Source organism: Rhincodon typus, chromosome 25 (genome assembly GCF_021869965.1).
Source record: "Rhincodon typus isolate 14 chromosome 25, sRhiTyp1.1, whole genome shotgun sequence".
Lineage (NCBI taxonomy): Eukaryota > Metazoa > Chordata > Chondrichthyes > Orectolobiformes > Rhincodontidae > Rhincodon > Rhincodon typus.
This window is the reverse complement of record NC_063356.1, coordinates 23751743-23778858: the sequence shown is the minus strand read 5'-3', so window position 1 is coordinate 23778858 and position 27116 is coordinate 23751743. Positions and strand designations below refer to the sequence as shown.

Genomic DNA, 27116 nt, shown 5'->3' with positions numbered 1-27116 from the left:
TCCCTGGTAACCAAATTAAACTACAAAAGGTGCCAATTAGGTATCAATTTCTGCCTCCGGGAGCATTCTTATAGTGTCACTTGGCCTGGCCAACTTGTGAGCCTATTGAAACTAGCACACTCGGGGAGGGAGATGTGACTTTTTTTGAACACTATGTCCCACAGAGGCACTACGCCTCCTGCCCATCAGCAGCGATGTTGTGCCTGTGAGCCTTCCTGTCACAATTATACTATCTATACCTACTGATTCTGCCCTTGCCAGCCATTTCATTGACCAAAATGGGGTTGGGTGGCTGGGGAGGGGGTCACTGTCTGCTTTTGACTACAATACAGTGACTTCTGCCATCTGTACAAATCCAGCCTAGTAGCTGCATTCAAATGCGTCTCATTGGCTTGGAAACACTTTACGACAAACTGAGGTTCCAATAGATGGTATATAAATGCAAATTTTTCTTTCATATTAGAATAATTGATAATGTTGAGTAGGAATTTACTTCCTGAAAACAATAAGAACAGTTCATATTCTATAATGTGACTTGATGTTTCACTGTCAATATTCCTGAAATGAAGAAAACTTCAATTAATTTTCATACTCTTTTTTTTGATACAACAATTTGTATCTGTGCCATACAGAATTCTCATTTTAAAAAAAATTAAAAGTTTTGTAGAAAAGTTGAAAGTCAAGATACAGCTGCTGGCAGAAGAGAAAACTAATTGAATTAAACGCCTTTTAATGAGGTTGGGATTAATTAGTTTAGGATCATTGAACAACAATGCCCAGTCTGCATTATTGTTCTTGTGCCTAAGATTATTAAATATCCATCTTCTATCAAGTAAAGCTTATAGCAATTAAAAGTGAGCATTTCCTTCATCACTGGGGCACAGAAGTCACTCAATCAGAACTGTCTTTAATTTATCTGTATTGGATAATTTGTTTAATTTATTGTTTTGGTATTTTCAGCACTAAAACTTCCAAAATAATTGCAACCAGTGTTCAAACTACTCCTCAGGAGTACTTCCATATTTTTTGACATGTTCAAATAACATGCTGTATGACAGAGTTATAATCTGCAGTATGAGACTAAAGCTAATAAACTCTTATTCAATTCTGTGATTGAGAGCCAGCCTGAAACTAAAGCTACAAAATAGCAATGCATCTCACCACTGAAGTCAGTGCTACAGAAGCTGGGAGAGGAGAAAATGCTAGCTGTTTTGCTGCCAGCATCTTCTGGCATGGCCCACACAGACTCCCATGTGGTACCATGGGCATTCCCATGTGTGTATCAGAGGATAATAAGACTATAAAACCATAACAAATAGGAACAGGAGTAGGCTATTTGGCCCCTCAAGCCTGCTTTGCCATTCAGAAGGATCATGGCTGATCCAGCATTCCTTACATCCACATTCCTTTGCTTTCTCTGTAACCTTTGTTTCCCCTATTGATCAAGGATCGATCTATCTCAGCCTTAAATATACACAAAGACTGCCCCTGAAGCTTTCTGTGGCAGGAGTTCCAAAAAATTTACAACCCTCTGAAAGAAGACTTCCTTCCTTATCTCAGTCTTAAATTGGAGCACATTTATTCTGAATCTTTACCTTTTGGTCTTATACCCTCCCATTAGGGGAAATATCCCATATGCATTTACCACATCAAGCCCTATATGTTTCAATGAGATCACCTCCTTTTCCTCTAAACTCCAGTGAGTAGAGTCTCAACTTGTTTAGCCTTTGCTCATGAAACAATCCCTCCGTTCCAACTATCTTCCTCTAGAATCTTCCTGAACTGCCTTAAGAATGGTTGATGGTGAGATTATTTAGCATCAAATGCTATATGCTGCCCATTATGTATTTTTGGACCTCACAGATCCTGTTAATGGCTTCTCAGCTGAATATGGGTTCAGCTTTTTGAAGAATGCCACATTGGCATTTTCTAAAAACATCTGCATGGGACTTTCAGGTGAGGTGCAATAGACTTTCAGTTTCAACGGACAAATTATAGTCACTGTTGTTGGAATTCTGATAAAAAGGACTTTGAGTGTCTGACAGCAGAAAGCTTCTTTACACCGATGTAAGCCACATCTGCAGTCCTTCTGGAGCTTCAGCAGGACAGGGACATGAAGCGAAGGCAGCAGAAAGAGGATGCTGTGTGCAAAGGAAGGAGAAAGGCCGTCAATGACAAGGTGGTCCTAAGGCCTTTTGGCAGGAGCTCCCTGACCACCACCTCAACTCAGGCAGGAGCTGTGTCTGGGATAGCTATGATTTGCCAAGGAAGTAGTGATTGCAAACAGTATCTCCCTCAGCTGATGAATTAGTTCTCCTCCAAGTTGAGGGTGGCAAGGGAAATACATTCTGGGTGAGGAGTTTTCAATACCCATCAGCAAGGGTGGCTCAGTAGCACCCCCACTAATTGGGCTGGCTGAGAATATAAAGGATATAGCTGCTATGTTGCATCTGTCGCAGATGCAAGGGAAGTAACGAGAGAAAAAAATCCTACTTGACTTCATCCTCACCAATATACCTGCTGCAGACTCATCAGTCCTGGCAGTAGCAGTAGAAGTAACTACCACATGGTCATTGCGAAGATGAAGTTCGGTCCTCTCTTTAAAGATACCCTCCACTATGTTGGAACTACCACTGTGCTGAATGGGACAGATTTCGAACTAATCTAGCAACTCATCGCCGGGTATTCATGAAGCACTGTGGACCATCAGCAGCAACAGAATTGCATTCAATCTCTAACTTGATGGCTCAGCACATTCTCTTATCTACCATTATCACCAAGCCAGAAGAGCAGCTCTGGCTCAATAAAGAATGCAGGAGGGCATGCCAGGAGTAGCATCAGGCAGACCTAAAACTCAAGTGTGAATGTGTTGGAGCTCTAAAACAAGAGACTACTGTGTGTCAAACAGTGGATATAGCAAATGATTGACCTAAGTGATCCCACAATCAGTGACTTAGATCTAAGCTCCGCAGTTCTGCCACACCCAGGTATGAATGATGGTAGACAACTAAACAACTCACTGGAGGAGGAGGAGGCTCCACAAATATCTCCATGCTCAATGAGGGGCAGCCGAACACATCATTCACCTTCTGCAAGAAATTGTCAAGTGGATGATCCAGCTGGGCCTCCTAGAGGTCCCCAGCATCACAGATGCCTACCAACAGCTAATTCAATTCACCCCACAGGATAACAAGAAATAACTGAAGGCAGTAGGTACTGCGTCTATGGTTCCTGACAGCATTCTGGCAATAGTACTGAAAATGTGCTCCAGAACAAGCTGTGCTCCTAGCCAAGCTATTGTGGTACAGCTACAACACTGGCATTTACTTGACTATGTGGAAAAATTGTTGAGGTATGTTTTGTGCAGAAAAAGTAGGACAACTCCAAACCGACAAATCACCACCCCATAATCCTGTTCTCAATCATTAATGGAAGGGGACATCAACGGTGTTATCAAGTGGCACTTATTCAACCACAATCTGCACACTGATGCTTAGTTTGGCTTCTGGCTGGTCCACTCAACTCCTGACCTCATTACAGCCTTGATTCAAACATGGAAAAAATAGCTCAACTCAAGATAGGAAGTATGAGTGACTATCCTTTATATCATTTGAGTGAGTGTGGCATCAAGGACCACTAGAAAAATTGGAGTCTATGTGAATTTGGGGAAAACTCTCCACTGCTCGGAGTAATAAATAGTACAAGATACTCAAGCAGTGGCCTTTCTGTAGCCAGCCCAGTCTGCTGGATGTAGGATTCACTGGCTAAGCAAGAATTTATTGCCCAACCTGAGCACAGGATTATAGGGTAGTAATTGGTTAGGTTGGATTTATCCTTGAGAAATGTCAGGTTCACTTGTCCCAGGCTGAGATGGGATCAAAGTTGATCCGTTGAGGCTGTGCACCCACCACCCACCCCCACCACTGCTTCTTCCACACTACCCGCAACAAAATCTACATTGCATCTCGAGCTTCGTTGCAGCTCCCAATTTTAAATGTCACGACAACCTGAGTCATGGGTCAAAAGTGTTGCCCTGTGTGCCTCTCTGTAGACAGGAGAAATCACCACAGGGTGATTCTCACGCAGTTGGTGTATTATTACATAGGTTTGCCTTTATTCAGCCCAAAGAGCACTGTAATAAATCTCACTTCCCAGTTCAACTCTTCACTATTAGTGAGGAACTGCTCTGAACTAGGAAAAGATAAAATAGTAGTCATCATTTACAGAAGGAAATACACCATCTTCCACCCTACTCCATCACACACTAAGCTCCCTGATTTCCTTGACCATCTCAACATTAGAATCAACCTCCCTTCTGTCACCTTTTGTGACTCCTGTTGCACTGAACCTCATTACCATCACGTTTATAAATTTTCACTCTCCTCAGAGCTCATTCTTGTCACCATCCCATGTTTATTGTGACCCTTAACCCTCTCCGTATTGAAGCTACTTGTTCCTTCAGGTTAAAAAGCCACATCTCGTCACCACCCACCCTTGGGATTACCGCCTCCCTTCATTTTATTTCATCTTCCTGATGGTCAACACTGGATCTAGACTTGGTCCAATCCACACCAAATGACTGAACTTGTCACACCATTCTGAGGTGCAGTTGAGCTACAGCGGGCTGAAGACAAAATGAAACTATAATGCACTAGTTGCCAATTTCTATATGTTCCAGAAGGCCTTCAATGGATAGTAATCTGAAACATGAACTCTAGCTGAAATTTCCCCTGCCCTTGACCAGAAGAGCTGAGGCCAATCATTACACTGACTGCAACATATTACTTCAATCAGATCAGAGATCGAATCTGGCATTTTCCTGATTCATTTCATCCATATGGTAGATTTACTTGCTAATTTCTGTCCACGCGAGTGATAAACCTCATCAGTTCCCACAATATTCAAAATCCTTTTGTGAAATTGCACTAATTCCCACAGAGAGCTGTGAATGAATCTCATAATTCTATGTTGACAATGTGGAGGCTTTGGCATGCGGTGTTTGATTCAATTTCAGTTTCACTGTGAGTTATAATCTTTTCATTGTCGGTTTTATTTGCAGTGAAATCCTTCATTGTGAATCCCCACAAAATAAAAATAAGTTACAAGTAAAATATTACAAATAAACAGATACATAAAGTGAAGATACATACTGTGAAAGAAAACAGTTAATCACTCCAGAAATATTTGAATACTTCGAATTAATGCATCATAGACAAATATAAATCCATACCATACTCTGTTCTTCCGCTCTGTATTTGAATTCACATTTTCTAGATATATATACCAATCACTATCTCTATTAAGCCGACAAAAAAAAACATTATATTTCAGCAAAATGCCAAACGTTCTGTGGACATGGTTATATATTTCAAATGCTGATTTTGGAGCTTTCATTCATTCTACGTCAGTCAAGCTTACCTAAGTTTCTGAAGTCTCAGTGAGTGAGAATTTGAAGCAAGCCAATTCATTAGAAAAAATAGCCTACTTCTTCAGTGGATAAGCAAAATACTGCAGATGTTAGAAATCTGAAATAGAAACTAAATGGTGGAAATATTCAGCAGATCTGGCAGCATCTATGAAGAGAGTAAAACATAATTAGTGTTCCCAGTTGCTATCTTTTCATCAGTGACAAAACGCTGCCTTGACAGGGTAGATGTAGAAAGAATGTTTCCACTTGAGGGAGAATACAGAGCTAGGGACCACTGTTTTAGAAATAAGAGGTCATCAATTTAAGAGAGAGAAAATGCAATTTTTTTTTGCTCTCTGAGGGTCATAAATCTTTGGAATATTCCCTTCAAAGGCAGTAACAGCAGAGTCCTTGAATATTTATAATCAGAGATAATTGTTGGAAAAAGGGGTTGAAAGATTATTGGAAATAGGTGGGAATGCAGAGTAATCAGCTCAACTCTGATCTTACTGAATGACAGAGGAGTCTCAAGGCATTGAGTGGCCTTACTTTGCTCCTAATTCATGTGTTCACATGTATCAGCTATGAACTAATCGGATAAATGAATAGATTTCAAGGATGAATAGCCTGCTTCTATTCTCAGATGAATCCCAGTCCTCGGTGACTGTTCAATAACTCCAGATTCCATTAGTGAGCTGTTGTTCAACTGTTGCAGCACATGTTGACGATGCTCCAACGATCCTGTTACATTTTGAATACCAGATATTTAACACAGTGATTCTGAAGGATTGGTAATATATATCCAAATACTAGGACAATCCTCTTAACCAACAGATAAATGAATGATTTCTCAGTTACCAGTAGGTTCGCTATAGAATTGTAGTTTGTATAATCATCTAGACATACTTAAAGCTAAATCTTAAAAAAGACATTTAGACTTACTGGTTGAATGCCATAAGAACATTAGGAACATGACTAGGCATATTCCACTTGACCCCTTAAGCCCACTCCGCCTGTCAATATGGTCATCAATAAAGTCTGATCTGGTCTTAACTCCATTTTCTTGCCTATCTTCAATAATCCTTGACTCCTTTGTAGATCAAAAGCTTGTCTAACTAAGCCTTGAATATTTTCAATGAACTAGCCTTCACTGCTAGCTGAGAGAGAGAATTTGAAACACTATGAGAGGAGAAATTCCTCTTCATCTGTCAATTAAGTGGAGGACCTTTTTTAGTTTGGAATTGTTCCCTTTGATTCTGTAATTCTTCCAGCCCTTGAAGTTAGAAACAGTTCCATCAGGTATCCATTGACAAACCCAATTGTCCCATGAAAATCACTTACCTGGCTGTAAAATGCTTTGGGATACCCTGTGGATGTGATAGGTACTGTAGAGATACAAGGCTTTATTTTTTTCCCCTTTCTTGAGTGTTGGGAAATTGGGGAATCTCCCTTCTAGCTTTCAAGAGACTGCTTTGCATGGTGGCAACTCCCAGTTAAAACAAGACAGTCAGGATTCCAGACAGAATGGAGCTAATGTTCTGAAACCAGTAGCTACAGCAGAAATGTTCTGCATCTGGAAATCTGGCATGCTGGTTTGGAAGATTTTACGATTCCATGAGGGCCTTTACGGAAGCAATGTGACAGACATCTTAACTGTTAGTAGTAAAATCTAAGAAAAAGTATGCAAAATCTTTAGGTGTTACTAATTTTGTACAGTAATACATGTGCAAAGTATCATTGATGGGATTGTCGAATAGAGTGAATATATTCTTGGTCATTTCATCATATAACCTCCCACCTCCTACCACCTAACCAAAACCAATGCCCAACTCCAATAAGTTTGTAATTGATAAACAAGTGTTTAAAGAATTTTTAATGCGCCTCTGATTCTACACTAGGTGTGCTCAGGGCAGTTATCCGGATCAAACCATAATTCCTGGTGATTCCAAGATAACCTGGACTGGAATCCCTAACTACTGATACAAATGGCAGCTTTTACATTTCTGTTTGAACATAAACTTCACAATCCAGGACCAAATATTGATGCTGCCTTAGATTGGCACTTATTTCTATTTAAATATACTATTATTCAGTCATAAGAATTCTCAACAACATTCTGGACAGCAAAAAAAAACTACCTCATCAGCCCAACCTAAACCTCCAACTAAAATAAATCTGAGAGTTAATTGTCAATTTTGGGAACTTAAAAGTTGTCATTGCCACCTGCGGCTGATTGAGAATTAGTGTGCGTAAAAATGCTCTTCTTTTCACAAATATAGTCAATTTGATTCAACTTAACTTTATAAGTCCTCATTATATATTCTGTTTACAATGTATGGAAGGAATAGAATATTGTTCCACCTCATGCAGAAGACTTCTTTTAAAAACTGAATCTTGGCAATGGGCAACTCCAGCAAGATTAGCATTTATTGCCCATTCCAAGCAGTCCTTGAGAAGGTAATGGTCTTATTGTTGCATTGGTGCAGCACATGTTGATGATGCTCCAACAATGTTGTGACATACTAAGAGTTAGGTATTTAACACAGTGATTGAGAAGGATTAGCAATATACCTCCAAATACTAGGGTGATCCTCTTAACCGACCAATAAAGAAATGATATCTCAGTTACCAGTAGGTTGTCTATAAAATTGTGGTTCATATAATCATCTAGATATGCTTAAAGCTAGATCTTAAAAAAGACAGAGTGCCTGCATTAAAGATATGCCAAAATGATTTCTCAATGTTTGGCACAATTAAGATATAATCAGAATGTGCACGATATAATTAAACTAGTACTTTTGGTTTTGCTCATGCTACTATCATACCTGTTAAAACACGTTCTGCAACAGCAGATGATGAAGATGGAATAGTATTTTGTCTGTAGTTAAGTCAACATTTTAAAGAGCTAGTGTCCTGCAGCATACCATAATTTACTAATGCAAGATATTTTCTTCTGTAAATGATAAAAAGGGATAGGCTGTGTTCATTCTATTCCTAAATGGCAAATAAAACAATGGGTGAGATGTTAAGCAATATTAAAATAAATTCTCCTGAGAAATATAATTTCATTTTCAATTTATTTGTCAGTCAAAAGTTATTGAAGTATAAATAAGTGGCATTAAATCTCAATACTTTTATGATCAGGGTTGTTATATAAACGCTTGAGTACCAATTTGATTGTATTTTGTTTCACATCATTGTCCATCCATGAATTAGATGGAATAAATGCAATAAAGTAGATTGACTTCAATGTTATGAGATCTGTTGAGAGTAAACAATGAAATAATTAGATGCTAGAAGATGATTTAACTGGTTGGGATACCTTTTGCTTTCTTCTGGTCATTGCTACAACCACAATATTCATGATTTTTACATTCTATCATTTTTGTAGTTTATTATTGAGGATTTTTTTTTGAAAAAGTGTTTCATTTGATAGAAGAATGCACCAGTTAACAATGATTGATAATAAACTACCAGGTTTTGTTTAAAGCTTGATGCTGAAATTGGGTACATCAAAGCCTCCCAGTGGGATAATTGCTACCCTGATTAGATTATTTCTTATTGTACATTACATAAATTCATATACAGACCTAAGCCCATCATATTTTGTTGTTAAAATATACCCAATTACCACAGATCACCAAGGTTGGAGCAACAACATGCAACTGTACAGTAGTAACACAAGTGATGTTCACCACTAATAGGATGCCAAATTAAAAACGTTCTGCCTATCACACAGATGAATAATGCGGTTCATGAGTTTGTGCCAGTGTTTGATGCCACACATCCCAAAGACTGGCAAGTTGTATCAAGCAGCAAATTCTCCCACTGTTCACAACAAGCAAGGCTCTGACTATACCCAACCATGCTTACAAAACTCTTAAGAGTGTTCAATATTAATGTGATTTTGCAATTAGACAACATTCGCTGATAATCCTGAGTGTGCAAAGCATAATGCTGACAACCAATTTAAGATTGGTTGGGATCAGTGTGGTGCACTTGTATGTAATTGCATGCACTGAAAGCTATATATTTTAAAATATAGGACCATGTTTTTGCACACAGAAAAACATATGCACACACATCGCACCTGTTCCAACACCACAAAATATGTCACATCTCTTCACTAGTTCATTTCTCAGAGAATTACCTCAACAAATCAACGTCAACCTGCCTGGTTTAAAAATTAAACAAAGCCTGGCAGTTAACTCTCCATCATCATTAACTGGTGCATTTTATGGCAATACTGACCAATCAGCACTCTCATAAGGTATAAATGTTGGGTCTTTGCCTTAAATTGGTGTTGTTGTAATTGATCTGTTAGGTGTAAGGTGAAAAGTTTGGATAAAATGTGTTTTTGTTTAGAAATACTCAGGTTCTATACATTGTGATTAATGGCAGTTTGTCAATTTCCCAAAACCATGTACCAGCATCACCTTGGACTTTGGCCACCACAGCCATTGCCAGTGGCCTGGAAATTTTGAGGAATTTTTAACTTTAAGTCCATTTCCACAGTTTTCCATGTTATCTACAGATGTGAGCTCAAAACATGCTGATGGTTAACATTCTAACTCTCCAATCCTGATTCAGTAGATAAAATAGATATCCATACTCTCATACTGCTTCGGAGCTGTTTGTCCCTTCACTGAAGTACAAGATAGCTCAAGAATCAAAATAAATTAAGAAAAGTGAAAGTTGTGCGATCACCCTTCCTATTGGAAGACAAAGAAAAGTGAAATGGGAGAGGAGGGAAGGACAGAGGAAGAAATTACTTTAGAAAATATTGCATACTGGCAGGGTTCAATTTAATAATTTACAGCTAACATATGAGAATGTGAAGAACCTTGGTTCAGTTTATTATCTTAATTTGAAAACAATATTTGCTTTCAGATTTACAATTGAAATCACATTAGTAATGACAGATGCATTTGCTTCATGGTGTGCAGAACAATATTAACACGCTTTCCACTGTATACAACTTCTCTGCTTCATTGATTAATATGACTTCATTCCAGTAGAATACATCAATTGCCACTTTGAGTCAGCATTAATTTTTCTTTTGTTTTGAATAATAGATAAGCCTAACAAAGTATCAACACATCTTTCACAAAGAGTAATAAAGAAATCAGAAGGAATTTATTAGCTTTAACAACTCGTGACTGAAATGTATATTTTCCCGAATGCTGAAAAAAGTTGTTCTTTTTCACCCACCAGCTCTTCTCAAGATGAAGCCTAGGGCAACAAATCCACAGGCTGTGGTGGCACCCATTGCCACAACTACCATGATGCCAGTTGACACTGGAGATAACTCAACAGAGGCTGGAGGCCTTGGAGAAGGGAAAAATAATGTCTTTCAGAAGCTGAAAGAGAAATTTATGAATGAACTGCATAAAATTCCATGTAAGTATGTACTCAGTCAAATCATAAAATGGTGTTTTTTTTTCTGTCACGCAGTTACTGTTTTTACTTGAGTCCATTTGTTCTGAGTTTTATTTCAAGCTCTTCCTGGATAAAAGGCTGCATTTGATAAAATATGTAGCCATATCCACTGGCAATTCAAAGGCTTTCGAGAATAAAGGTCATTTGAGAAGGAGGAGGAGAAAGGGGCAGTTGTTCATTTTAGCCAAAAAGAAGAAAACTTGTATTGAAAAATTAGGTTTCAATTTGTTAGAAGTATTATTATAATAATGTTAAGTGCCTAAATCAGTATCAGAATGTAGAACGTCCATGTATTTTAGCAGATTTCATTGATTCTGTAAGGTCAATAGTATTCCGTTTAGATTTGAATAACAAATCATTCTGGTCCTATCCACACAGATGGGTGCTGAAGGATCCAGTACAGTGTATTCATTTCACACCAGTCATGATATATGATCTGGTTGCCATCCAGCATGCATTCAGTGTGCCCCCAATTTCCATAGGCATCAGCTTGTCAAAAATTGCTTGGTGCCTGACACCAAAACAGCAGGATGCACAGCAGCCAAACTAATGTTTTCCAAGGGACCACCAAAGGCTGCCTTCAAAAAGGACATTCAAAGATGTTTATTTACTAACCTGATGGAAAGGCAGTTAAAGCAGGAATTGTCTCTGAATTCTACATAAAATTTGGAAACAGCCAATCACCTGGTCTCTCTCTTTCTCTTTCAACATTTGCAACTCAAATTCAACTCTTCCCTCCTCCCCGACACAGCCAGCTCCTAGTTATGCTAGTTACTGTCAGCTGATTTCCATCTTCTTCATGACAAGTGTAACTGGTCTCTGTAGCACGCTAGTCACTTCTTGATGATGTGAGAGGGTCAGTTTTGAGTAGTCTTCAAGTCCATAGCTTTTGGGATGGCACTGGACTAATAAATAGAGTGCAGACCACTTCCTAGGCTGGAAATGTGAACGTTATGGCTTAGGTCATAAAGATGTTTGCCTTAACTATACCACCAGGAAGCTATACATTCTAATATGAGATTGATGCCAGTTCACTAATTTTTCAAATCCATTTGCCAGTGCCTCCTTGGGCTTTGATTGCCATAGTTATTGTCAGTGGCCTGCTTCTTCTCACCTGCTGCCTCTGCATCTGCAAGAAATGCTGCTGTAAAAAGAAGAAAAACAAGAAGGAGAAAGGCAAGGGGAAAAAGAATGACATCAACATGAAAGATGTGAAAAACTCTGGTGGAAATCAGGTAACGTACTGAAGGGAAAGTGTAAGTGAATGTTTAATCGCGTCTGAGTTTATCGAACAATGGTGTATGCAAATTAAAATCATTCTGTAGCAGTTGCATAGTACAACTAATTTAGGTGCAGAAATATTATTTGTCATAATTGTTTACATTTCCTTTTTAAGATCACCTTTGTTCAGCCAGCAAATTTCTGTCCAATTCCATGCCATTAATGGCTAATTCTGTCAGGTCCTAATTTAGTGCGTGATCGATGGAGTTGACCACTCACAACTTGAAATGATGAAAACTGTGCAGCATAAAAAGCAGCTTTGACACCTGATTGGTTCTCATTCTCAACTGTTCAGAGCAGTGCAGAATTGGCCCTAATGAAGCTGAGCAGCAACAGTGGATTTTAAACGCACTAGAAAAACATCACCTAAAGACAAAAAATTCTAAATTGCCAAAATCGACTACTGTTAAAATCCTGAACAATTAGAAGAAAATGGGAAATGATTGCTTCCATTATGAACAAAGATAGCCTAAAATCTCTGAGGAGCCAGATTATTATGTGTTTCTTCTAAATTCGCATCATATCAAATTAGTTTGTAACATCCTTGCTGCCTTGTGTTTCAAGGAGAAAACCTATTACTTTGATCTTCATCTATTGAAGTAGGACATTGATTTTGTGTCATACAGGAATAGTCAAAATGCACAGCAGGAACAATAGCAAAATCCAAATAGCCGTGTTAAATGAATGTGTTGCAAATCCTGCACAATTAATCATGGATGTGACTCACAAACACTTTGGCCCATCTGTTCTTTGATTGATAAAGATTGCTTTGTTTCAATGAAACTTGTAATATGATTTTCACAAAAAACATATGGCTGTAACTTCTACAATTTTTCTTTCTTTTAAGTATTTAATTACTTCAAGAAAACACCATAGTGATAGGTCCAAACTATGAAACACATTGTTATATGGTAACATTATCAGCATATGTACATACAGAACAACAACTAAAGAGATGTGGCGTATCTGTCCCTTGAACCCATCACTTGTAAGCTCTTTGAAGTTGGAACACACAGCTGTTTTTGAGCTGTTAATTCCCTTATCGGCAGTGTTTAATAACTGACACATTCTACTTTTGCAAAATCAATACTTATTCTTTGGTAGTGTGATTACTAAATATCCTAGCTTTAGCTTGTTAGTTGTTGCCTTAATTAAAGAGCGGGAAAAAAATCATGTTTGACAATTTGATTGGTACTGAATGCTATTTATAAGTAGACAATAATATGCCAACTTATGTCATGGTTGACAGACATGTTTCTGTTTATTCAGACAGTTCAGTGCAAAACTGAATCTGGTATGACATTAAAACACTCCAAGTAACTGCTGGTTACTTTTAAATGTGCTCACTGCATACTAATTTAAATTGAACCTTTGATGCAATTCAAAAATAAATAGCGACAGATATCAAAATCATATTCAAAAGCTTCTACTTTGTTGCTTTATATTGGTAGAAACATATCTCTGGTGGTAGTATGATGCAGACAGTATTGCTGTCAAGTGTACACTGCACTCCTTGAGCCTCATTCACTTTGATACAATTGATATTAACTAATGTGTATAGCACGAAGTCGATTCAGCCTAATAAAAATGGAAAGAACTGTGGATGCTGTAAATCAGAAACAAAAACAGAAGTTGCTGGAAAAGCTCAGCAGGTCTGGCAGCATCTGTGAAGAAAAAATCAGAGTTAACATTTCGGGTCCAGTTCTGAGGAAGGGTCACCAGACCCAAAACGTTAACTTACCACAAAATTAATTAAGAAAATAGTTTTCTGAATCACTTCCCTCCTTCCCATGCCAACTTTTGAGGCATGGGATATGTTATTGTTATTCAATAGGTATGGCAGGGCAGTATGTCATTCAGGTCAATTGACTTGCTACCAGACCTGCTGAGCTTTTCCAGCAACTTCTGTTTTTGTAGAGAATTCAGCCTGTTGCATGCTGTTATCCAAGACAAATTCTACCCGCTATACCCAAAACATTAAAGGAGTTGTATCTCTTCTCACAAGTGAAGAGGTTCTATTAACACAGTGCACTGTTTGAGCTATGTGGTAAGATCATTGTTTTTCTCTATTTTGTTCAAACCTTTAGCAAATTATTTTTATGTTCCTTTTATAATTGATTGTTATGTATATGTGTTTTGACTTCTTGAGATATGACGGACCCAGATTTACATCAAAGTAGTTTAAAATGCACATTTGTAATCTTTAGTATAAGACATCCCCGCTTAAGACATTATTTTGCAGTGAAGAAGACATTTTTAGAAAATAAATTCTTTCTTAGAGTTCTTTTACTTAGGCTACAATTCAAATACACCAAAATTTACTTGCCCTGTCTATCTTTCAGCTAGTCATCATAAATAATCATAGCTGTTTTGGGTCAGAACAAGGTTTTGGGATTTGTTTTGAACATTGTCTGTCCTTTAAATGTGCAGCACAGCTGTGATTGATAAAAATCCTTACCCAGCAGAAACCATGGCAGTAAAATTTGGCAAGTTTTATACTTTAGAGTTTGAAGAACTTCTTTTCAAGTCAGACTTATCCTAAGAACAAACTTGTTAACTGCAAATTCATTGATATTTTAACTGGATCCCTGTTGACCCAAATAGTTTAGCAGTATTTGCAGCATCAGAACTGAGTAATGGACTGTAAGTCTACCTTGGCACGAGGAAAACATGGCCAGCGGACTTGAGTGAGTCCTATGCTTTGGACGGGAAGCAATTGGAAAGCCTGAGAATGAGAGGAAGGTGGGTGGACAATTGGTTTTGAAGCTCAGGTGGAGAGGAACAGAGGAGGGGGTGCTTCAGATGCACACAGGGCATCCACAAAAGAAGCACACTGTTCTTTCCCACCTTTACCACAAAATTAATTAAGAAAATTGTTTTCTGAATCACTTCCCTCCTTCCCGTGCCAACTTTTGAGGCATGGGATATGTTATTGTTATTCAATAGGTATGGTAGGGCAGTATATTATTCAGGTCAACTGACTTGCTAACATGCTCAATTTCCTATTTTGTATTTAGACAATTTTTTAAAAAAAAATTGGCTGTTGAGGGGGTTTGCGGGGTGTTGCTGCATAACCAGGCTATCTATGATCAAAGAGCCAAAAGATTTTGTGTGTGGCTGTCAGTGAGGTGAAAGATAAGTGCTATTCCTTGGCTGATGACCATGAAATCCGGGCTAGTAAAAAAAAAATTTCCTCACCATGAGCTGCTTACACCAGTAAAGGCACTCACAAATCCCAGTTTTAGCTGTAACTAACATGTCTGTAGTCAGACAAGTGTATTGCAGGAGATTCTTATTAATACAGAAGCAAGCCTTTTTAACAACCTAAGACACCCATCAGATTTCATAATTGGCTCACTGACAGCTTAACAGAAACCTTTTCTGTGTACTTTACATCAAATGTACTGTAGAAAAAAGTGCCCCTTTAATTCGATTAACGCCCCCAGTGAACTTAATATAAATGTTTTCTTAAGGTTATTTTGCAACCAGACTAAATCTTGCAAAACAAAATTCACATGGAGTTTGAAGTTGTAACCTTGATTTGGACATCAGACTGGAGAAAAAGTTGTAGCGGAGTTCACCAGGGATTGATGCTGAGACATCTGGTCTTTCAGATATATATTAATTAGACTTTGGTGTATAAGGCACAATTTAAAAATTTGCAAACGGGAAACTTGAAAGTCCAGTGAATTTTGAGGAGGAAAATGTTAAATTTCAAAAAGAAATTGACAGGTTGATGAATTGGATAGACAATTGGCAGATAAAATTTAATTCAGAGAAGCGCACTGATTATTTTTGTAGGAATAACACGACAGTTGATGTCAAATAAAGGGTATAGTTAATATGAAAGTACAGATTATGAGCAGAAACAGAAGAAAGAAGAGGTAGAAGTAATAATCTGCCTTATTATAATTCCTGCCAGCAATGTGAATAGCTTCACATTTTCCCATAATAAACTCCAGCTGCCAGATTTTTTCCTACTCAGCAATCTATCTATATCTGTTTGTACTCTCTTAATGCATTCTTCACACATTCCTATCTATCTTTGTGTCATCAGCAAATTGAGGTACCATGCCTTCACTATACATATCTAAGGCATTAACATAAATTACCTAAAAAAACACAGCCCCAGCACAGACCCTTGCAGGAGTCCACTCATCACATGCTACCAACATGGTAAGGACCCATTTATGCATACACTGTTTCCTGTCAGCCAGCCAAACCATTAGCTCTTACTTTATGCAATAACTTTTTATGTGGCACCTTGTCAAATACGGCCTGGAAATCCAACAATGATGCATCAGCAAATTCGTCGTTATCTACTGTATATGATACTTCCTCAAAAAAACCTCCAATAACTTGGTCAAACATGACTACCTTCTCACAAAACCATGCTGACTCTTCCCACTTACTTTGGGTTTTTTCTAACTGCCCAGCCATAACCTCCTAATATCTTCTCCACAACAGAATCTAATGACTTTTGGAAAATTAACACCAACACATTGGCTACCTCATCATCCCCCTCTTTGAAGATCCTAGCGTGAAGTCCATCAGGATCCGTGCAGTTATCAACACAAAACTCCATCAGATTGCTGAGTATCACTTCCTGAGTGTTTATAATGTCACCAAGCTCTTCCCTCCTTCAACCTTCTGATTTATAGGTACTACAGAGATGATTTTATATCCACTATTTTGAGGACGAAAGCAAAATATTTATTCATTACATCCTCCATTTCTTTAGTATCTACTGCAAACTCCCCATTCGCACCCCCTAGAGGACCAACATTTACTATAATTAGTTTTTTTTTCCTTTTTAAATAGCTATAGAATTCTCGCTATCGATTTGTACATTTAACAGATTAGCTAGTTTCTTCTCATACTCCTATTTTTCCTGATTAATCTTTAACTTATTTTCTGCTATTCTTTATATTCTGAACTATTTTTCATCTTTATATAATTGTATGCTTTCTCCTTAAGTTTGATGCTTTCCTTAACTTGTTTGGTTAACCATGGATGCTGGGTCCTCCCCTTATAATTTTTCTTCATAGTAGGAATCTTCCTATTCTGTGTATTCTGAAATACCCCTTAGTTGTTCCCCACTGCTTCTCTATTAACCCATCCCATAGCCTCGTATGTCAGTTCATTATCATCAAACTCCAATTTCATGTCAACAATGTTAGTGTTATCTAAGTCTTAGACTATCTCTTCTCCCTCTCAAACTGAAAGTAAATTTCAGCATTATGTTTGCCGCCACAGCCCAATACTGGGGACACATTAAACCGCAGCAACTATGATCTGGGCTTCTAGGAGGCCCACTTTTCTTGGATCACTGGGGGGAGGGTCGCTTTGTTTGCGTTGTGTCTGGGGCCTAGGACAGGAGCAGCACCATGACCCTAGATTTCTGGCCCTACCCTGATTGCTGCTAACTAGGGGTGCCTTTACTCTGAAATTATTAATTATTCCTGTCACAATGCACAATCCCAAGTCTAGTACAATCTTTTTGTTGGTTCTAGATGTGTCGGGTTAAGAAACTATCTTAAAATCTTCCTATAAATTTTATATCCAGGCTATTACTGCTCATCTCATATTTCTGGTATACATAGATTAAAATCATCCATAGCTATTTAATCCTATTAGAAGCACCCATTTTCTTTTGGATACTTTGTTCTAGATTGTCATTATTATTGGACGGCTTGTAGAATGCCCATTTTAGTGACTTCTTTCACTTGCCCTTCCTCATTTCCACCCAAACCAATTTATATGTTGATCTCCTGAACGAACGGCAACACTAACCATTGTACTAAAGCCATCTTTGACTTAACAGTGTTACCCTTCCATTTTTACTTAGCTTCCTATTCTTCTTTAGTGTTTATACCCCTCAATATTCAGGAGTCGATCCTTGTCATCCTGCAGCTATGTCTCTAATGGTTGTCAGAGATCAAATTGATTCACTTCAATATGAACTCTCAATTTGCTATATGCATTCAGATACAGAGCCTTTAGCTTTATCTTTCTATCATCTTTGCCACATAGCATCTTGACTGTTGATGTATTCTTGAGTTTGATCTGTCTGCTCTTCCTGCCATTCTCTTACCTTCATTTCCCACAATACTATTTTGTTCTCCTGCCTTGACTCTATCACCCTCATTGTTTAGTTTAAAGATCACTCTACTTCCTCAAGTATATAATTTTCTAGAACACTGGTCCCAGCATGGTTCAGGAGTAGACCATCTAATGGTACATCTCTGGCTTTCTCAAGTACTGATGTCATTGTCCCATTGGAAATCCTTTCTCCCACACCAAACTTTGATCCACATATTATTTTTTCATGCGATCTGCCAATTAGCAAATGGTTCAGCTAATAATGCTCTGCTTTTCCTTTTGTTGCCTGGTTCCTTATACTATCCAAACAGAATATCTTTTCTCAGCTTCCTTATGTCATTGGTATGTACTTGGACTACAACAACGATGATTGACATGAAGGTACCTGGGCTTAATAAATTGGGACATGCAATAAAAAGTTATAATGGCGTCTTTATAAAGACAGGTTTGGCCTTAATTGGTGTATCTGTGTCGAGTTCTGGACAGTACAGTTAAGGAAACATGTGACAACATTGGAGAAAGTGCAATAAAGCTTCACGAGAATAGTTCTAGAGATGTAGAACTTGAGTTATATTGATTGCAGAAGCTAGAACTGTTGCTCTTTGGGAATGGAAGGTTGAGATTTGAGAGGTATGCTAATCGTGAGGGGACTGACCAAAGCAGATAGAGAATTGGTTCCCATTGGTAAAAAGATTGATGACCAGAAGATACAAATTTTAGATAATTCGGAAAAGAAATGAGAGATTTGGAGAAAATCTTTTATGCACATTGAGTAATTTGTATGTGGAATTCATTCCTGAAAGAGAATCGGTGGAGGTAGATTCAGTTGTGGCATTCAAAGGGAAGTTGGCCATTATCCAAAAAGAGAAATTTCTAGACAACAGGAAAAATACAGGGGAGTCAACAAGACTAATTGCTCTTGCAGAGAGCTAGCATAGACATGATTGACCTACCTCTATGCTCTAACCTTGCAATGATTCTGTGAAATAAGAACCACAGCTCCCTGTATACAGGAAACATTTTGATCACAAACCAGGATAAGTTTTATATGATTTATATTCATTCACAGCATAAATTGTAGTTGAAGATAAAACTATTTTGTGGATTTCACTATTTGTAAAATTAAGTTAGAAGATTCAAGAGCATTATTAATTTTTGTCTGGGCATGTATTAGAATTATGTAGTCGCTGTCATTTGAATTTTCCAATCCACAACCTCTGGAAAGCCACATTATCGTTCATATAAAGAGTTCCTTTCAATTACAACCCTAATGAAGGAGGAAGTATTGTCCATTGATTGGGCCAGCCTGAGTTTCTTGATTCCTCTATTACTACTCGACTACAATATCTATGCATTTCTAATATGTAGAAAATTATTTCAAATGATTGGTATCAGTGTCATACTGACACCCTTGTAAAGTGTTTTGACATGAAGACTTGTAATAAAGCTAAAAGCTTTTGGGATCCATACTAGAACATAGAAAGAAGATTTTGAGAAAAGACAGAAAACACGGTACTCATGGAAGATAAGTTATCAACCTGGAAGGTGTGTTAAGTGAAGACCCACCTTTCATCCAGTCGAATGGTCAGTGTTTGTAATCCTCTTCTGCAATTCAAATGATGATCTTGAAACCCAAGTTCATTTGTATGTTTGTCAAATTTGTCAAAGTGTAGAGCCTAGGAAATGATTTATAAATTGGAGAATATACTAGTAATCTAATTTAATCATGATTGTGTCCATTTAGCAAAGAAAGCTCTTAATTATAAATTTAAAGTAATTATAAATTTAAATGTATGGCATGTTCATACAATGAGTGAAATTTAATTTACCATAGCAGACTTCAAAGTGTAACCAAGTAACAAGAGAAGATATTATCTATCCAGTTTACATTACAAAGCAGCTTAAAAATAGAATGTTGGACTGTGTGGAGTAACCCCAGGATTATTATCGAACAGGGTATCCCAAGAGTTTGGGAGATATGATGCTGTCTTTGACCTTCTCACAAAAGCACTTTTTCTTTTGCAAATACAGAGTTGTGAAATCACTCCAGCATAACCACAAGTCTACAGTACAAGCTTATAGAGATTCAAGTTTTTATAGTGCACTGCTCAAGCCATAACTTTGTTCTGTTTAGCTTTTGACAACACAATTGGAACGTAACATATATGCAGCAAACAGAAATATCCTATGAAGAAAGATTAGTCTTACAACTTAGAAAGATTAGACTTACAATTTAGACAGAAGAACCTTAATGGCAGTGGGTCATACTGAAATAACTAAAACACTTGGACATTTAGAATCTATTTCTCAACAAACAAGAGAGGAAGGGAAAAGAGGCAGGAAAATTGGGGAAGAAAACGTGTGCTCAGGCACGGGTATTACCTTTTGTCGGTTTGAATTACAGCCTATCAACCAACATGTAATGACAGATATTGCATGTTACACATTAAGCAAACAGAATCTCTCATTACTATCTGAAAGCAGTTTTTCCCAAGCCACTCTGTGTGTGTCATATCTCTTTGTGGTGTTTTGTGAAGCTTCACAGCCTGTTTTTTGTCTTTTCAATTTTTTTTTCTGTGCTCTTCCTGATCTGTATTATCTGACTGTATTTTCTGACTGTCCTGGATTTCAACTGGATGGTAGGTTCTTCCAAGAATTTGTTTTGTATTAGTTTTAAGGTTTAATTCTTACACCTGCACATGTACCATCCCGTACTCTGTTAAAAAAACAGTTTTAATGTCAGTGGTGACATGAGGATTAAGATTGTTCAGATTGTAATAATTAATTGCAATTTAGAAAATGCATTTTTGGGACAATTAAAAGCAATGTTTTCTGCAGATTTAAACAGAAAAGTTGGCTTCAGATTTGTGCTGATGTGCTCGAACATAAAAGCATTTTAGTTTGGACTGTGAATGAAATCAATAATTTAAAATAGCTTATTCACAAAAATGCTTCTAATCACAGCATTTTATTGCCAAAGTGTTCCTTTGACACAATGTAACTGCATTGCTTTGTTCTGGATTAACACTATATAGAGAAAAACAATCACAGTTGAAACATAGTTGTTGGTTGGGTATATGCACAATAGAGGTCATGGTTGAATTAAGCCTACACAAAAATACTTGCTCATCCACCTGGCATAATTACCATCCCTGATAATCTGCAATGCCATTTTTTTCTTCCTCAGTCAAATTCAGAACATCAATTTCAGTTAATGTCTGTCTAACATCAATCAACAGCCAGTAAAAGTTTTAATAAATACTGCAACTCAAGGGTAAAGAGAGGATAGTACTTTTGACTGTGACCTTCAATGCACACTAATGCTTGAATCCAGGAGGATACACATGAGAGTATTCAGTCCCAATTGTCCACTCCAGTAAAGTTGAACTGTTTTTTTTTAAACCCCATGTCTTTGTGTATTCTTCAAAAGGAAAAACACAAGATGTCTCTGCAATTTAGAATGCAATCTTGCTGTTGAGCAGGGGTTCATCAGCTCCTTATTATCTTTGCAGTCACAGTTCAGTCTGTTTTAAAGTTTCTTTGACACTTTAGTTATTACATCCCATCAGTCTCATGTAGATTCTGATTAACACCTACACTTTGCCTTTGTAGCAGTACTCTTAATAAAAATCCCATAATGGAATTCAAGGGCTAAAAATGCCTACAGTATTTTGGGGTTCTGATCCATCATCATAAATGTCATTTGGAAAGTTTTCAGCTAAAGATGCAAACAGAAAGGCATATTACTTTCAATTGAACTTCACATTAGAATTCTGAATCAGTAGTAAATGGCTCTTAAGCAAATGTGATAAAAATCAATAGTCCTCTATTTGAATCCTACTACAGTGATTAACATCTAATTTTTTTTATTAAATCTGAATATCAGTCATGGTAATTACTCGTCTTTTTAATTGCAAGATTGCTTCTAACAGTAATTGCCATACACACACTGCCAATTAGGACCATCTAGGATTGATTATGAGTGCTGTACTTCCAAGAAATCTCTTACAAACTTGTAGTATTTTGCCGTTGTAGCTTGGAGTTCACCATCAGAATCAAAACATTATTGCATTTCATCTGATCAAAACATCTCCAAGTACTTCACACAATGAGTTGCCTTTGGAAAAATAATTATTGCCAGGCAAGCACTTTGGGATCACTGTTTAAGTCACATCTCTCAAATGTCTGATGACCAGACGTGGCAATGAGATTTTAATGATGCAGCTTACTCCTGAAACTATATGTTTGGTTTTTACATCAAAACCCTTTCAATCATCGGAAGTAAACTATGCAAAAGGTGCAGAAAAAATCTGAATTTACGTTTAAAAATAGTTCAATTATCAGAAGGCTTTGAATTAAACAACTTTAATCAAAAGGGAATGGACTGTATTAGCTGAAGAATAGGCTGGAATATAGCAATTGTCAGATTTTCATCAGCCCATGTTGTGGAATCTGTAATGACTCTTGGAATGAAATGATTAGAAAGTTTAATTATTAGGTCACTTCAACAGGTGAAGATAATCTGCTGTGCTGCTGATCAAGAAATTATTTTTAAAAATTGGTTGTAGGGCTATGGCTGTAAAAGGAATACACTTTTATTTAAAATACCAAGTTCATTTTTATTTTCAAGCATATATCTTCAAACAAATAAACCGCATCAGTTTGGTTTAAAGTTATAAAGAGAAAAACAGGGAAAATACCATAAATTTTGTTTTATTTGGAAATATATGCTAATACAATTAATAAAGCAAAATAATTCCAACTCTCTTGTTGCTTCCAATTCACACAAACAATTCTAAATACTAATATGATCAGTCATTGAGGCATTGCACAAAAATGTAAAACATCGTCCTACTGTCTCTCTTGTAGCTCTCGCTACTTAATTTCCAAAACACTGCATCTCATTTTCTTTCTTTCTCTCAAACTCAGTCATTGGTGTCTCTATATCTGTTTATCTTGACTCTTGTTCTTAATTTCATGGTCACTTTTTCTGTCAGTTTCTCTGTGCTGGTTTTTTTTTTGTATATTTTTCATGATATGTCTTTCACACTCTTCCTCTGTCTCTCATATTTTATGTTATTCACCATTTCCAACTCTCTCAACTCAGTGTCACCTCACTGATAGCTATGGAAGCAATCTTATCTTTTTCTTGGACTAAATAATTCACCGGTTTCTAGTCTTCTTATATTTGCCTGTTATAAACTTTGTCTGAAAGTCCCAGCTTTCAATTGCACCTCAACTCCAGTAACTAAGGATAGTAATGGACGTGTGACAGGCTAGTGGCCACAAAATAGCAATAGAGAGTGACAAAAGTGAGGCATGAGCAGTGAAGCTAGAGATGCTGTTGGGTGAGCGGTAGCAAGCCGAAAGACCGGGGTCAGAAAGAAGAAAGCAGGAATGAAATAGGCTTTACCCAACCAGAAAGAATTGATCAATAAGTTCCATAGCATATGGGTTGGAAGATGGCAAAGCAGCTAAGCAGGGGCCCATAAACCAATCAGAAGGAAGGTTTTGGGGCTTTCTTCACTCCATAAATGAAAGTTTCAATGCGGGCACAGTTATTTCTGGAGATTTAAATGCCACATTGTTTCTTCTTGGTACAGAACTGGTCATACATGTGACTAAACCAAATGGCTTTTCGGACTGATTGGTCAAAGGAACACAGCAACCACACGGTCGTCAAAAACATAGAAGTTGCTACGTTGTCCTAAAGAAAATGGATTTTTGCTAACTTTAGGCTTTCTGCCAATTATAAACAGTGTGGAACTCATTGTCTTAAGGAGATCAGACATTAGACAAAAACAGTTAATCCTTCTTAGCAATCATGCACAGAGAGTTGCATGGGGATTGTCGACCCATACAGGTATCTTTGAATTTAACTCTTATGCACTTGGCATAAATGTATTGAACTCTTAAGACATTTGATGAATAAGATGAGGCATGTTGGACTGCAAATTGCACATGAATGTAGTTTATGGACTTGAAGCTGTAGCAATGCAGGAAAATGCCATTAAGATTCTTTTAATGACTCTAGTATTGCTTTGCTCCCTTTGAAACATATTATCATCTGCACGCCTGATTATTAATATTCAGTCACATCAGCTTTCTTCAGATCTGCACTGCAAAATCACTCAGCCATTTAAATGGTAGATTGCCTTTTGTGACCTACGTTTTCAAGTTCAATTGTTTCAAAAATCAATAGCAGACCCAAGATAGTGTCTGATAAAGTGATCCACGGTGCTGTTTTGAATAGTATTTTTGAATTCATTTCATAACTGAAGTGGTGGTTTTAATTCACCTCTCAGTCAATATGGCAAACCTTTACCAGTTGACTGAGCTGAAACCACTTTGTATTTATGAAAACTGTTAATCCAATGAAATCAGTGCTCTATTAAAGCTGGCAAAAGGCATACTCTACTGCATCTACAGCCTCTCTTATGAGGTTAAAAAAAAACATGCTTTTCTTTAAATCAGGAGTTTCACTGTCAAGATATTGTTCACAGTAAAGCAGTGCCTGTGGAAACTCAGCAAAATTTTGCTTCCTCTTCACAGACCAAACAGGATGATGATGATGCAGAAACTGGTTTAACTGAAGGTGAAGACAAAGATGAGGAGCTAAAAGAGGAAGAAAAACTTGGGAAATTGCAATTTTCATTGGACTATGACTTCCAGAATAACCAGGTGAGATGCAGTATTCTGATTTCACTGCAACAGTAAACCTCTTACAAGATATTGTAGAAATTCATGGAGATCAATACATTATGGTTCACTCCAGCATTCAGTTTGTTCTTAGGCAAGCTGCTTCGAAAGATTTCCATGTCCAAAGGGAAAGAGAAATGGATGATTTAATTACTCACATGGCCATGGCTAAACTGAGCAACTGCAACCATGAGATAGATTTGAAATCATGACCCTTTTTGAAAAGAAGTAAAATATTTGAGTACTGATCTTTTCATTATAGTAATTTGCCAGTCTTCAATCTTCTAAACATATAAAGTAACTGCTTAATAAGACAGCTTATATACCCCTGATTGGTTAGGGGTCAATTAGCTCAATTGATTAGATGTTTGGTTTGTGATGTAGAGAGATGCTAATAGCATAGGTTCAATTCCCACCCTGGCTGAGGTTACCATGAAGGACACTCCTTTTCAATGTCTCCCCTGACAGGAGGCTTGGTGCCCCTCAGGTTAAACCACCACCAGTCATCACTGTCTAATAAGAGAGCAGCTCTACCTATGTCATTTGTGCCAATACGGAGAATGACTTCTGTCTGTTTAACCCTTCCATTTGAGGATGCCCTGTACTCACTCAGAGACATCCATGACCCTGGCACCAGGAAAGTGATGTACCATCCTGGAGTCTCTCTTGTGGCCACAGAAGTGCCTACATGTGCCACTAACTATCGAGTCTCCAATTACTACTGCTCTGCTACGCTTGGTCCCTCCCCTCTGTACAGCAGGGATAATCATGGTGCCAGTACCCAACTGCTTCTGCTGTCACCGATCCCTCTCATCAGTATCTAAAGTGGAATACTTGTCCGACAGGGGGACAGCTATAGGGGAGTCCTGCGCTGATTGCCTGCCCCTTCTAACAGTCACCCATCTATCTTCCTGTAACTTGGGTGTGACCACATTACTATAACTTCTTTCTAATTATTCTCATAGGATAAGGATTAGCAGACTTAAAACCAAAAACTATGACCTCTCATCCAGAGTGCCTTACATGAGGAAAGATCCTGTCTATGTTTACATTGTCAATCCCCTTCAGCATCTTTTATACCTCAATAAGATCTCCTCTCATTATTCTAATTTCCAGACAGTATAGGCCTAAACTGCTCCATCTTTCTTCATAAGACAAACCCCTCATGTCTGGAAACAATCTAGTGAACCTTCTCCGAACTGTCACCAGCACAATTACATCCCTCCTCAAGAAAAGGGACTAAAATTGTACACAATCCTCCAGATGTAGTCTTACCAATGCCTTGTACAGTTGCAGCAACACTTCCCTCCTTCTATATTCTATTCCTTTAGCAATAAATGTCAAAATTCCACTTGTCTTCCTTATTACCCACTGTATCTGCATGCTAGTTTTCTGTGATTCATACAATGGATACCAGATCCCTCTGCAAAAGCAGATTGGTCAGTGGGAAGGGTGAACCAGATAGGTCAGGTCAGGGAGGTGAGGAGGAGGGGGAGAGCTGGACATGGAGTAAGGCTGGGAGTGGAGCGATTTTGAAGCTGGTGAAGTCAATATTGAGGCCATTGGGCTGTAAGCTCCCAAGGCAAAATATCAGGTGTTGTTCCTCCTGCTTACATTTGGCCTCACTAACAGTGGAGACAGGCAAGGATGGACATGTCGCCAGGGAGTGGGAGGGAGAATTAAAATGGATGGCAAACGGAAGGTCAGGTTGGGTGGTGCGTGCAGAGCGCAGATGCTCTGCGATCCGGTCCCCAAGTCTGGGTTTGGCCTCAATATTGACTTCACAGCTTAAAAACCCTTCCAACAGAACACCCCACCCTGCCTCCCTGACTTGACCTAACCTGTACATCTTCCTACTCACCTATCTGCTTCCCATTGACCAATCACAATAACCCCCTACCTGCATTCGCCTATCACCATCCAATCTACCATTCCCCCTCCCTCTATGTACTTCTGGACTTCCCTACCCCTCCCCAGTCCTGACGAAGGTTTTGGCCTGAAACGTGGACTTTCCTGCTCCTTGGATACTGTCTGACCTGCTGTGCTTTTCCAGCCTCACATCTCTTGATTCGATCCTGGCTTGATCTGTAGCTCAAATCCATTTACGTGTTTTTGTTCCATATCCCTTGAGGCACTTGACTTGTATTAATCCATTAGCCTCAGTCTTGAAAAAATTCAGCAGATCCAG

At 38.0% G+C, this 27116-nt stretch overlaps 1 protein-coding gene across 2 annotated transcripts in view; it reads left to right on the top strand.

The window, feature by feature from the left end:
• Positions 1-27116, top strand: part of LOC109927190 (synaptotagmin-B) — a 286221-nt gene that overhangs the window by 157316 nt on the left and 101789 nt on the right. For both annotated transcript variants that reach the window (XM_048612122.1, XM_048612121.1), the window contains exons 2-4: positions 10622-10807; positions 11906-12081; positions 24782-24910. In XM_048612122.1, coding sequence (XP_048468079.1) covers positions 10633-10807; positions 11906-12081; positions 24782-24910 — 480 coding nt within the window. In that variant the 5' untranslated portion in view covers positions 10622-10632. The remainder of the gene's footprint in view (positions 1-10621; positions 10808-11905; positions 12082-24781; positions 24911-27116) is intronic.